Source organism: Mesoplodon mirus (genome assembly GCF_964341445.2).
Source record: "Mesoplodon mirus genome assembly, chromosome: 18".
Classification (NCBI taxonomy): Eukaryota; Metazoa; Chordata; class Mammalia; order Artiodactyla; family Ziphiidae; genus Mesoplodon; species Mesoplodon mirus.
The window spans coordinates 12,117,139-12,129,766 of NC_138994.1; the positions used below are offsets into that span (position 1 = coordinate 12,117,139).

Sequence of the window (12,628 nt, forward strand, 5' to 3'; positions counted from 1 at the left end):
AAGCTCACGTGGGTCTCGCCCGAGTCCTGATTTACTCAGAGTTCACATTGCCCCCCTCGATGGCACAGCTGGGATCAGAGCCCTCTGGGGCCCGCCCTCAAATAGATTTAAGCATCTCTGAACACTGGCTCTCAAGTAAGATAGTGTGCTTCTCCACGAGGGGCTTAAGTGCATCTCCTTCCACTGAGGGTAGCCAGGGCAGGTGCCCTTCACTTTACCTTTTGCAGCTTCCTGCCAGCATTTTTTTTTTTTTTTTTTTTTTGGAAGCGGGGCAAGTAAAGGGTGGATGTTGGTGAAAATGAGCTAAGAAATAGTTGGGCTTCAGAGAATGAAGCAGAGACTTCTCTCCCAGAAAGTGCTCCCCTGCCCTGCCTTGCGTTCCTCACAAACAGCAGCCAGTGCATTCTACTTAGGAAAGCAGAAAATTGTATAAAATAGTTTAGAAAAAAATTTTAAATCAGAAATAATTTTAAAATCTTGGTCTTTTAAAAGAAGAAAGCTTTTCCCCTGCTATTTTAGAAGGTTCCTGTGGAAAGACCGTGTTCTCTGACATCGCACAGTGACCCCATGTAGAGGTGCCTTGTGGTGGGTGAGGGCAGCACCTGAGGTGCCGAGGATGGGCGGCGGGGCAGGTGCTTGAGCGAGGGGGCTCTGGAGCCGCTGCGGGGTTGGGTCCACTGCACCCACCCCGTGCCTCCGTTTCCTTCTTTGTGAACAGGCTGTAGCAGTAGGTGCCCATGTGGATGTTGGGAGGGCGTAAGACGAGCTGATGTGTGCCGGGTTCCAGAGGAGGCCACACATGGTGGGCCCTTGAGAGGTCTTAGCAGCTGTTCTGTTATTGTCTTCCTCCTCCTCCGCCTCATCTCATGCATATTTTTAGTATCTTCCCCCAAATTATTTCTTGTTTTCATTATCTTTAGTCTGTTTGAAATAGAAAATTTTTTATAAATCAGTTATTGTGCGACATCCATTTCAACCTGCTTCTGAAATGTGTGTAAACAAATTGTGGTTTTTGAAACTACTATGAGCAACCTTTCAAAGTATTCTTTAATTAAGATGTTTCGCATCTTCCATAGTTGAACAAAAGTAATTTAAAGGCATTTTGATGACTGTTGCGATTGCTTGTCTAATCTCCACTTTAAAAGCAAGTTTTATCATTCATAAAACACTTTTTATAGAGTAGATATAAAACTTGAGCCATATCATATTTGTATGTATTCTATAAATAATAAAAAAGTAAATTGTAACATTGTGAAGAAATGATTCTGCCGTCTCATCAAAGTTGGATAAAGCAAGCGAATTCATGGGAATCCTGTGTTACACATTAATAAAACAGTTAATTTGGATTATGTCAGAAAGGACATATTTTCCTAGAACAATATTTTCTTAAATAGGATATGTTATATCGACTATTGGATAATGTAGATCCAAAGTGTCTATTTTCAGGAGTGTTGGGTATTTAAATTGGGTTAAGATTCATTTACTATTATTTCATATCATAATAGAGCAAAACATTTCTTAATAATGTGGTCACTTGCTAAAATTGAAATAAAACACAATCCCACCCTCTTCTCTCCAAGAGTAAGGAATGTTAATATCGCACCGAGGCGGGAGTTTTCCTGCTGTGGCCATGACAACCGACTCCCCTCACAAAGGGACAGACCTCCCCAAACATCAGGCCCTGGCACAAACATTTGACTTTTCAAGGCAATAATATTAAAGCAAATTCCTTATCTTTGCCAAACACAAGATTCATCGTGAGAAACTTTCAGCTTCCTTAGTAGATGCATTTTCCTTCATTACCCAAATTCTTGGGTTTGATTTTTCCCCTTCTAAAACCCAACACTAATAAAACCACTTTTTAAACACAGCTCCTGTTAATTTCAGTGTGTCTTTTCCCATTTTTCGTTTTGATTCCATGAGCTCTTTTCTCTGGGCCTGCCTTGCTTTGTGGTGATGATGGAGATTTACCTATAGTTGCTAATCCATCCCCAGGGGTCAGGAGCCAGGCCCCTGTCTCCCCTTGTGTGCCTTTCCTTCTCTTGCTTGTTATACCTGTGGTTCTTTGACATCTGTGACTGTCCTGCTAACTGGTTTGGGTTGGCCAAGCTCTAGGATTAATGCTGGAAATTAAGGTGCTACCTCGTGTGAAAACAGCCAAAGGCACTGCTCTGGGTCACACCCTTTGACACCCTGCATGAGGGCCAAGGTCCCTACTTCTGGCTGCAGTGTGGTTTGTTCCAAAATGTGGCTGAGTGACAGGAGGGACCTGCCTTCTCTCCCTGTTCCCCTTTCAGCAGAAAACTGGGGAGCACCTGGGGTGAGGCCTGGGGCAGACACTTTGCTGGTGTCTCCTGGGACCAACATTTTTCGGGTGATCTCAGCTCTGAGTAAGAGGGATTTATTGCTTTAACTCTGCGCACACCTGTTCCGCTTTGTGCAACTCTCCTCTGTGGCACCAAATCTAAGTGTATCTGTAATACGATTCAGGCACCAGAATTTCCTTTCTAGGGAAGGTGGGAATTGTGCCCCTCGAAGGCCCCTTGGTCCCCTCTTTGGGACTAAGTGCCTCCTCTAACCTGCCCCGCCCTCAGCATGTAGACCGAGCTTGCTGTGTGTTCATTTCTGTGCTCTGTTCCTTATTCGGAAGCCTTATCCTGGCTGCCCTCCCTTGAAAGCTGCAGTGCGCCCCATGCTGCTCACTGCCCGGTTCATCACTCAGAACCCCATTCTCTCACTGTAAACTCACGTCATCTCTCTGGCCCCCTCTGCCGTGGTCTCATCTTCTCTCCATAAGCCTCCCTAGAGCTTCCCACCGTTCATCTGGCATTTAATATAGGCTGTCGGTTACCTCTCCTTCCAACTCAGTTCTAATCTCTGAAGGCAAGGATTCCAAAACATTTCTTAAGATATACTATCCATACAGAAAAGTACACCTATCATCTTTGTACAGCTCAATTAATTTTCACAAACTGAACACACCGTGCAGCCAGCACCTTGATGAAGAGCGACATCACCGGCCCAGAAGCCCCCCTCCCCAAGGGAAACCGCTTCCCTGATTTCCAGGTGCGCAGGTGAATCTGCTGCCTTTGTGCTCCGTGTGCCGTCCCCACATGGTGCCTGCTCCCTGTGCTCGGCGGTGCAAGGGGCACCCACGCCGCGTGCGGCCAGGATTGTCCATCCTCCTTGTGTATTTTCATATGCGTGGTGTATTTTCCATCCCAAGACGGGTTCTTGTGCCGGTCATGTCTTGGTGAAGTAGGGTCTGTACCTCCTGGAAGAGCTGGCCCCAAAGAGTATGTGCAGGAACAGTGGACACCGACAGGGCCTGTAACTCATCACTGAAATATGTGTTCAGGTAACTGCCCACGGAGTGTCCAGTCCAGTGAGCTTCTACCAGCTGATCGCACGTGTGTATGTGGCCCCAACTGCTGGGTAACCGTGTCGTGACTTTTATCAACAGAGACTTTATAGAAAGTGTTCCTGCCAGTTCTACTCAAGTCCTTCCATTCAGGGACATTGTAATTTTGTTTTTTTAAAAGTATTCCCCAGGGTTTAGCTTAGTGCTGTACTGGATAAATGTTTGCTGACTTTATTTTCCTCCTCTGAGCACATCCTGCTTTAACACTGGTACTGGATGGACTGTCGTCCCTTATCATTATACTTACTCCATCAGTTTCTTCTAAAGCAGCCTGATTTTTTAGTTGGCGGTACAGAATGTTCCTAGCTTTCCTACTGTGTGCATCACACTGAATTTTATGAAAGAGAATCCATTGAAAATTGACTTCTAAAAGAGCTTTTCCTTTTCTTTTTTAAACAGTCGGATATTCTAAAAATCAAGCAATAGCACAGAGCTCAGGGTCTTACCTTTGCTTTTTGGATTCGGTAAGTAACTCTTTGTTTTATTTAAAATGTGTGACTATATGTTTTGAATAATTAAGAGGTATTACATTTTAGTGTGGTTCTTGAAAATCATTGTTCTAAGATGTTACAATCAGCCTTTAAGGTTGATAAGTTGTTGCTGTTTAATTGCTGTAGCACCTAATGAGGGAAATGAGTTTTGATAAATAGGGTTACATATAAACACAAAATTGCACAGCAGAGAAACATATAAACAAAGTGAAGATAAGCTAGGAAGATGTTGACAAATACAATGCTTAAAAGATTAATAGCCTTAAATAGAAGTAATTCATGCAAATTGGTGAGAAAACACAAAGAAAAATGAGTGGTAGATAAATAGGAAAGGACAGGAGTCGATACTCTTAGAGGTAGACATGCAAACAATGACCTTTAAAAAATGTTACATCGTTTGTGATCAAACACAAATTAAATGAACTGAGATACTACTTTAAAAAATCAAATTAATAAAGTTCTCTACAAATGTAGATACTCAGTGTTTGGAAATGCAATGTGAATTGGTAGCATTGACAGCATAATTTTGCATTTTGTATTAAGAACTTTAAAAATGCTTGTGCCCTTGACCCTGAATTTCACTTCTAGGTATCCTTGAAATTCTGAAAAAGATTTATGTACGAAGAGGCTTTAGTGTTATTTATAATGATGGAAAATTAGTTAATGGAAACAAGTTAATACTGGATAGTAGATTAACAGTGAAGTGAATTGTGGTCAATCTGTATGAGAGAATTACTGTAATGCTCATAAAGAATTTTTAATAACATGACAAATGATTATGATGGGTGAAAAAAGAACACATAATTGTATGTGTAGTGTATACTCAAATATAGATTTTCTTTTTAGTGACTTTAAGGCACTCTGAGAACATTTATCTGTATGCAGTCTTCCCTTGGGCTCCTCCAGGTCTGGGGGTCAGGTGCTGCTCCAGGTCTGGGGATGCAGGGCTCCTCCAGGGTGGGGCTACACTCCTTTTGTCTGACCACTGCCCTTTGGGCTCCTTTTCCTCTATGTTTATTTGTTTTGTTTCTTTGATTTTCCATCTTTGTGGTTTTGTTTCTTCTGCTGTGTCCGGGCTCATCCTGGTGCTCGACCTCTGACCTTAAATTGGACCCCGAGCTCCTTGCTTGCAGCCTCTCCCTTCTCTGAAGTGCAATGTAAGGCAATCGTTTTCTTCTCATGACAGCTGTGGGGTGTCCCATAAGTTCTGAGCAGAAATTTTAGTTATCGTCGTTGTTTTCCAGTTTCCATGGTGATTTCTTTTCCTCTTTGTGAATTTAGGTCCCAGGGTCTCAGGAGCACAAAACTGGATGAACCCTGACCCTGGGTTCAGGACGCCTCCTCGTCACTGGTCCATGCATCCGTCTTGTTGTTTGCTTCTGTGTCTGTGTCTGTGCCTGCATGTTTATTTTGATAATGCTCGGCACCTGTGAGCCTGCTGTCTGAGGTTAACGTGAGCTCCCAGCTCCGACCTGGTTATGCTGACTTCTGCTCCTGGCAACCGCCACACAGCACCCTGTCCTCACCCCCTGCTGAACGTTTTGGTATCTATGCAAATCTGAGAAAAATCAATTAAAAATTCTTAGTTGTGTTTAACTTTATAAAAAGAGTACCAGGCTGTATATAATATTTTTGAATTTTTTAAACTTAAATTGTTAAGGTCCATCCATGTCGTCGCACATCATTATAGTTCATTCCGTTGTTTTAAATTGAGGTAAAATTTATATGCAGTGAAATGCAAGATTTCAGTGTGAAAACTGTGTGCAAAGTGAGCAATGTGAGGGTTTTGACACTTGTATACACCCCTATAACTAACAGCCCAGTCAGGGCGGAAGATGTTTCCGTCATCCAGAGCTGCTTCCAGACAGCGTGGGTGAAGCCACATGGTGTGAGCACCTGCGTTTAGCTTCCATGCCACATCATGGTCCCCTGTGACTGTGAGGGGTGGTGGGTCGCTCTGTGCTTTAACCCGTGGTGTGAAGCTACTGCAGTTAGTTTCTGTGCTACTGCTGGTCGACATTCAAGCAGTTGCCAGTTTGGGTTATTTTATTTTATTTCTAATTAGTTAATTTATTTGGCTGCATCGGGTCTTAGTTGCGGCATGCAGGCTCTCTAGTTGCGGCACACGGGCTTCTCTCTCTAGCTGTGGCGCACGGGCTCCAGAGTACGCGGGCTCAGTAGTTGTGGCACGCAGGCTCTAGAGCGCGCAGGCTTGGTTGCCCTGCGGCATGTGGGATCTTAGTTCCCTGACCAGGGATTGGACCCGCTTCCCCTGCATTGGGAGGGGGATTCTTAATCACTAGACCACCAGGGAAGTCCCCTGTTATTTCAATAAAAGTGCCATAAACATCCTGATGTAAGTCTTTCCGTGGGTGTGTGTTTCCCTTTCTCTTGGGAAGATACCACGGGGCGGAGTTGAGGAATCGCAGGTGAAGGGACCTGCCGGGCGCAGTATGGCCGCTCTGTGTCCCTCCAACTTCTCCCAACATTGATGGGTCAGCCTTGGTTTCAACCGTTCTAGCAGATGTGAAGTGCGTCTCATTTGTTTTCATTTACATTCCCTGATGGCTAGTGATGTTGAGCACCTTCTCATTGGTTTATGGGAAATTCATAAATCCTCTTTTGTGAGATGTCCAAATCTTTGCCTATTTTTTAAAAAATGGGTTGTTTGTCTTATTTGTGAGTTGTGAATGTTTGTTGTGTTTTCTGGATACAAGTCCTTTGTCAGATATGTGTTCTGAGTATTTTCTCCCTGTCTGTGGCTTGCCTTTTCATTTTTTAATGCTGTCTTTTGATGAGCAGAAGTTTTAAGTCTTGTTGAAGTTCAAATTATTGATTTTTCTCTTTTATAGTTACATTTTTTTCCCCTGAGGAGTCTCTGCTTGCCATAAAAAAGTTACTCTCTTGTTTTCTTACTTTTATGTTTAGACCCATTATCCACCTTGTGTTCATTTCCGTGTCTCATGTGGTAAGAAGCAGGCGTTAATTTTTTCATATGAATATTAAGTTGCACCAATGTTGAAGAGACTTTCTTTTCTCAATTGAATTGCCCCCGTGCTTTGTTGAGAATCAATTGGCCATGTCAGTGTAGGTTTATTTCCAGACTTTCTGTTCCATTCTGTTTCTCTATTGTCTGCAGCTCATTCATTCGTCTGCTGTACAACATTCCACAGGGCAAACACACTGCGTGTATTCACCCATGCTCCTACTGACGGGCACCCGGGCCGTTTCCACGCTCTTGCCCTTGTGAACAGCTGCTGTGGATGTTCTTGCACGCACCCCCTGTTGCACACATATGAGAGTTCCTCTTGTGTTCACACCCAGAAGTGAGTGTCCAGGACTCGGGATGAGCGGGTTTGACTGCGGGAGAGGAGCTGTGCTGCCGTCATGTGGCTGGAGACGTCCGTCCCTCCTGGCAGGTCACTGTGGGTCCCGAGCCTCCCCAGCACTGGGTGTCCTCAGGCTCTTAAATCTTGCCCAGCAGGTGGGAGCAGAGTGGAGCCCCTCTGTGCTTTGATTTGTGCCCCCTGATCTCGAGCTGTGGTCAGCCTCACTCCACGTCAGCTGGCCATGTGAGTTTCGTCTTTTTTTTTTAATTGAAAGCAGCATTCCTATAAAGGCTTACGAGCGCTTTTTTTTTTTTTTTTAAAGAAGATGTTGGGGGTAGGAGTTTTTATTAATTAATTTATTTATTTTTGCTGTGTTGCATCTTCATTTCTGTGTGAGGGCTTTCTCTAGTTGTGGCAAGCGGGGGCCACTCTTCATCGCGGTGCGCGGGCCTCTCACTATCGCGGCCTCTTGTTGCGGAGCACAGGCTCCAGACGCGCAGGCTCAGTAGTCATGGCTCACGGGCCTAGTTGCTCCGCGGCATGTGGGATCCTCCCAGACCAGGGCTCGAACCCGTGTCCCCTGCATTAGCAGGCAGATTCTCAACCACTGCGCCACCAGGGAAGCCCCGAGTTTCGTCTTTTTGTGACACGTGTTTACATCTTTTTGCCCATTTTCCTTTTTACAACTTTGAGAAGAGTGGCAGGGATAGTACCAAAAACTCTGTTTTGAAGGCCAGCGTTGCACCCATCAGCCCGGAGCACTTCCGTGTGTGTTTCCTGTAAAGAAGAACGTCTCCGACCCAGAGCAGGAATGTCTCTCCGACAGGTGGCTGATACTAGTGCCCACCTCATTCACGTTTCATCCAAGGGCCCCAGAACCCATGTTGCCTTTACCTGGAAGTCTTTCATCTCCTCCTCTGGAGCATTCCACAACACCTCCCTGACTTTCTTCATCTTGATGTTTTCGAAGATTCCCAGGCACTTTTGTAGAATGCCCTTAAAACTGAGTAACGGTGTTGGGCCAAGTGTCTCTGTCCAGAAATCTCAGAAGCGGTGCTGCCTTCTCCTCACTGTCCCCTTGGGTGCCTGTGATTTTGATTTGCCCCAACCCTGACGATGCCCTCTGGTCACTTGACAAAGGAGGCGTTCCGTGTCTGGGGGGCTCCCGTAGAGACTTCTCCTTTGGCCCAGCCTTCCTTGGGCACGGGGTGTGAGGATGGTGGCAGGGTCTGCGGGGGACAGGCCTTGGCCCCTGAGTGTGTACGTGTGGGAAGAAGATGGCTGTGGTCTCCAGTGAAGGCTGGGTGCGAGTGTGCCCGCTGTGTTCTGTCTCGGCACGGGAGCGATGCCAGCGCTGCACGACCACAGATGGCGCATCAAAATGGACCATTTCTGCATGAAGAATGGGTTCATGAGGCCCCTTTGCTGGGGCATCGAGGTTGCATTTTGACTTGTTAGCCACCTGGGATGCAGTCTGGTGCCCGTGTTTGGATTCAGAACATATTTCACTAGGAGTGATAACATCAGGGGAGACCAGCTCCCATGCTGCCCCTGGGACTGGAGTTCATTCATTCAGCAAATCGGTACCTGGATGTGCCAGGTGCAGCAGCGGGTGCAAGGGATACAGCAGCGAGCAGACAGACGGAGACAGCGAAAGCCAGAGCTCAGGTGACATCAGGCCCTGTGCCTCTGCTGCCTCCCTAGCCTCCCCTGAGAGCGGCCGCTTCACCTCCTGCAGCCCACGCCCCCGGGCCCTGCCCTTTCTCTCTCTCATGCACCTGCCTTACCCACCACACCATCCCCTCCGGCTTCTCAGTGATGCTCTCACCCCTCGGTGCAGTGGTGGGTCCTGCCTGCGCCTGGGATTTCCCACCCCCAGCACTTCATATCTGCACACGGCATTTATCACCTTCAATACTGCGTTCTTTATTATCGTCATTGTCTACCTTCCCTGATAGAATGCTAGCTGCACACAGGAGGGAATAGGCCCTGTTTTATCACTGATGTTTCTGAAGCACCTGGAACTTGGCAAATAGTAGGTATTAATAGATACTTGTTAAATGAATGAGTGGAGTTTGGGTTTGTGTGTTCAATTTAAATGGTTCAGTTAGATTGAATTAGATACTTCTGTATACTTATCTTGGAACCCAGCCATCCTGTTGGCTGTCATTTCCATGGAGAGTGATGTTCTGAGTTTCTGAGTCTGTTTACAGATTGACTTGCAGAGCCCATCACTGTAGTGCAGCCCTTCAGAGAGTGTGCTCTTAGTAGCTGCCCTGCAGGCTGCTGCCTGGGGGCCAATAGTGCCTTTCCAGAGTGTTGGAAGGGCCTCCCGGGGTGACCTCAGTGTCACTCCTAGTCCCAGATGTGTTCAAGGATATTTGTTTTGGAGAGAAAGCAAGTCACACAAAGATCCCGATTATCTCAGAAGGTGTCTGTCAGCAGTGTTTCGGGTGAGCGGGAGGTCGACACCCATCCCCTTGTGGGAAGTTCAAGTCCGCGGAGACAGTCCCTCCAAGCCCAGGAGGCAAAGCACAAAGCTCAGGGACACAGGGATTTGCCCCAGAAGAAACCCATGCAGAGTGGGGCTGGCGCCTCCCACGAGGGCCTGCAGGGCTCTGGCCTATGGCCTTCAGACAGAGGACCCACGCTGTGTGATCTGGGCACCATCATCAGGAAATAAATTCTACTTAGAAGGGGGTGTCTGTGGCCTTTCCTAAAAATGTGTTTTGCATTTGCTTATGTCGTCTTTGATTTCTTTCATCAGCATTTTGTGGTTTTTGGATACAGATCACGTACATATTTTGTTAAGTTTGCACCCACATACTTCATTTTCTTTGGAGCAGTTGTTTGTGGACATAATATCTCTAATTTCTATGTTCATTGTTAGTATATAGATATGTGATTATTTTATATGTTGATCTTGTAGAACTCACTGGTTCTAGGCTTTTAGATTAGATTCCTGAGGATTTCCTAGGTGGACAATCACATCATCTGCAAATGGGAGCAGTTTTATTTCTTCTTCTCTCATCTGGAGGCCTTTTATTTGCCTTTCTTGCCTTATTGCTCTGGCTGGAACTTCCATGCACGTGGAGCAGGCATCTTCACTTCCTCCTGACCTGGGAGGAAGCAGTAGCTTTTCATGTTGCGTGTCATCCTCTGTTCCTAACTTGCTGAGAATTTTTATCGTGGACAGGAGTTGGATTTTGTTGCATGCTTTTTCTGTGTCAACTGGAACTTACTGGTTTTTAAAATATGTTTTTTTTACCGAAGCTTTATAAGATTTTTTCCATCTTCTTGGGATTTGGGAATTTTTCTGTGTGTGTCAGGAATCATTTCTGGAATGTGGCGAGCTCTTCCAAAGTACAGACTCAAGGTTTTTTCAAATGAGATGAATTTTTCTATATTGGCTCTTAATTTCTTCCTCTTAGCTTGTTTTCTTCTTTTGGCTTCTCGTGTTTGAATGTTGGGTCTTACAGTTTGCTCACTTCCCTTTTGATTTCTGTTTCTCTGTAACTTTGAATATTATACTTTGACTTTCCAGTTCACTTACTCAGTTGTGGGCTGTGACCACCCCTTTCATCTTTGCCGTTGCTGATAGAAGTTAGATGTTACGCTTTCCATTCCTCCGTGTTCTAGGACACCTTTGAGAGCTTCTCTTTTTTGTCCTCTCCTCTGGCAGCTCTAGAGAGCTGCCACTTCGCTCTGTGTCCTGGGTCCTCGTAAGCTCATTAATGGTTAATTTTGTTTGTTTATGGCTCTCTGCACCCTTGGAGGCCAGGCCACACCGTCCGGGGGCTGTGGCAGCAGGCATGCCAGGAGGTGTGGGGTCTCCACTCCTGGGACTGAGCCCTTTTATCCACGGGTGGGTGGCCTCTGCTGGGTCTGGGAGAGACCTGCTTCCGGGTGTCCTGGGTTTCTGACCTGTTCAAAACCCAGTTCTTTCCCAGCCTCAGGGGTGAAGAGAAACTTAATCGTCTGGCTACCCCTTTCCCCAGTCCTCCTGGCAGATCTGCTGACCTTCCTGGTGTGCCTGGGCACCCCAGCCCTCACCAGGGTGTCTGCGGATCTGTAGGCTCCTGGAGCATGCATTCAGTCTTGGGGCTGCTGGCTGCTCTCCCCTCAAGCTCCTGTGCAGCTGTGGCCTTTTGCTGCCCTCTGGGCTGGCCGATGTGTTCAGTGTTGGAGCGTATCAAGCACGAGGTCTTGGCCCCGTGTTTGCAGCACTGTGGTCACCTCCCCACTCCCTCTCTCAGCAGCATAGCATCTGCTTGCCTGGCTGCAGAAGGTGGCTTAGGCCATGCTGACTATCAGAGGGCAGCAGGGGCCTCCCTCACCACATCCAGGACAGGAGGCTTCTGTGAGGCTCAGCCCGGGTCTTCTGTGTTCCAGGAGTGTTATCAACACACTTAGATTTGCCAAAGTCATCTTCGTTTCATGGTGGGGTCAGCTTCCTGGACTGTCCCCACTTTTCCCTCCAAGCAGGCGTTTATACCCAGTAGGTTTTGTCATCCCGTGAAGTGTGCTCCACTGAGGCCATGGAGGCTGGGAGCTCGCCCGCCCACCCACGCCTGCCGTCCGTCTTGGGTCCTGGAACAGTGTTCTGCTACAGTGCGGAGAAGCAGCACAGCACCTCTGATGGCGTCTGTGTTTAAGTTAGAAACGGGGGTGCCCGCCTGGAAGATAGCCCGGCACGGCGGCAGTTCCTAAGCTGGCTGCAGGAAGATCCACGTGAAGGGTGATCTCTCTAAGATACGGTGCTACATGCGAGCAGGGATCTGTTGAATCCACTGGGCTTTTCTCTTGAGTTTCCCAGCTTCCAGCTGTCGGGGCTAGTGGAGGACGCGGTGCTGGGGGAACGGAGGAGGCTGCCCTTGCTGGGTGCCCGCAGGCTGCTTGCCCAGGCCCCAGGGGAGTCTCCTTCCTGACAACTGGAAGAGCTGCTCGGCCACCTGGACACGCGGGGGGAGGTCTCGCTCTCAGGAGGGACTGTCCTGGACCTTAGTGTTCTTGGCTCTTGTACACCCTGCCCTGACCCCGTTCACCTTTGGGTCTAAAAGGAAGCGTGGGACAGAGCAGGGTCCTGCCTGGGTCAGGCCTGGGTCCTCCCCATGCCGTGCCCACCGCAGTCTGGCTTTTTTTCTCTGTGAGATCAGAGAAGGAACCGGCACAGAATCTGGGTGGTAGGCCGGGGAGGGGGAAGGGGGGATCTTTTAAGTAACTGATTTGCAGGTGACTGAAAAAGTGATTTCGGCCTCTTTTGCCATTAGGCATTTTTTCCAAACTACTGGTAAGTTGAAGCATTGACTGATGTAGATATTAGCGGTTTGTGTTTCTATTTCCCCTCCAGTTCTTCCCTGCGCGTGTGGGGAGGGGGTGGAAGGTTG

At 47.2% G+C, this 12,628-nt stretch overlaps 1 protein-coding gene across 2 annotated transcripts in view; it reads left to right on the top strand.

Annotated features, from left to right (window-relative positions):
• The window catches only part of B3GNTL1 (UDP-GlcNAc:betaGal beta-1,3-N-acetylglucosaminyltransferase like 1), a 120,063-nt gene that overhangs the window by 16,688 nt on the left and 90,747 nt on the right, over positions 1-12,628 (top strand). The window contains exon 4 of one of the 2 annotated variants that reach the window (XM_082603047.1): positions 3,821-3,885. In XM_082603047.1, coding sequence (XP_082459173.1) covers positions 3,821-3,885 — 65 coding nt within the window. Of the gene's footprint in view, positions 1-3,820; positions 3,886-7,901; positions 8,910-12,628 lie in introns of those variants that run through there. The other variant, XM_082603048.1, reaches the window with a different exon arrangement.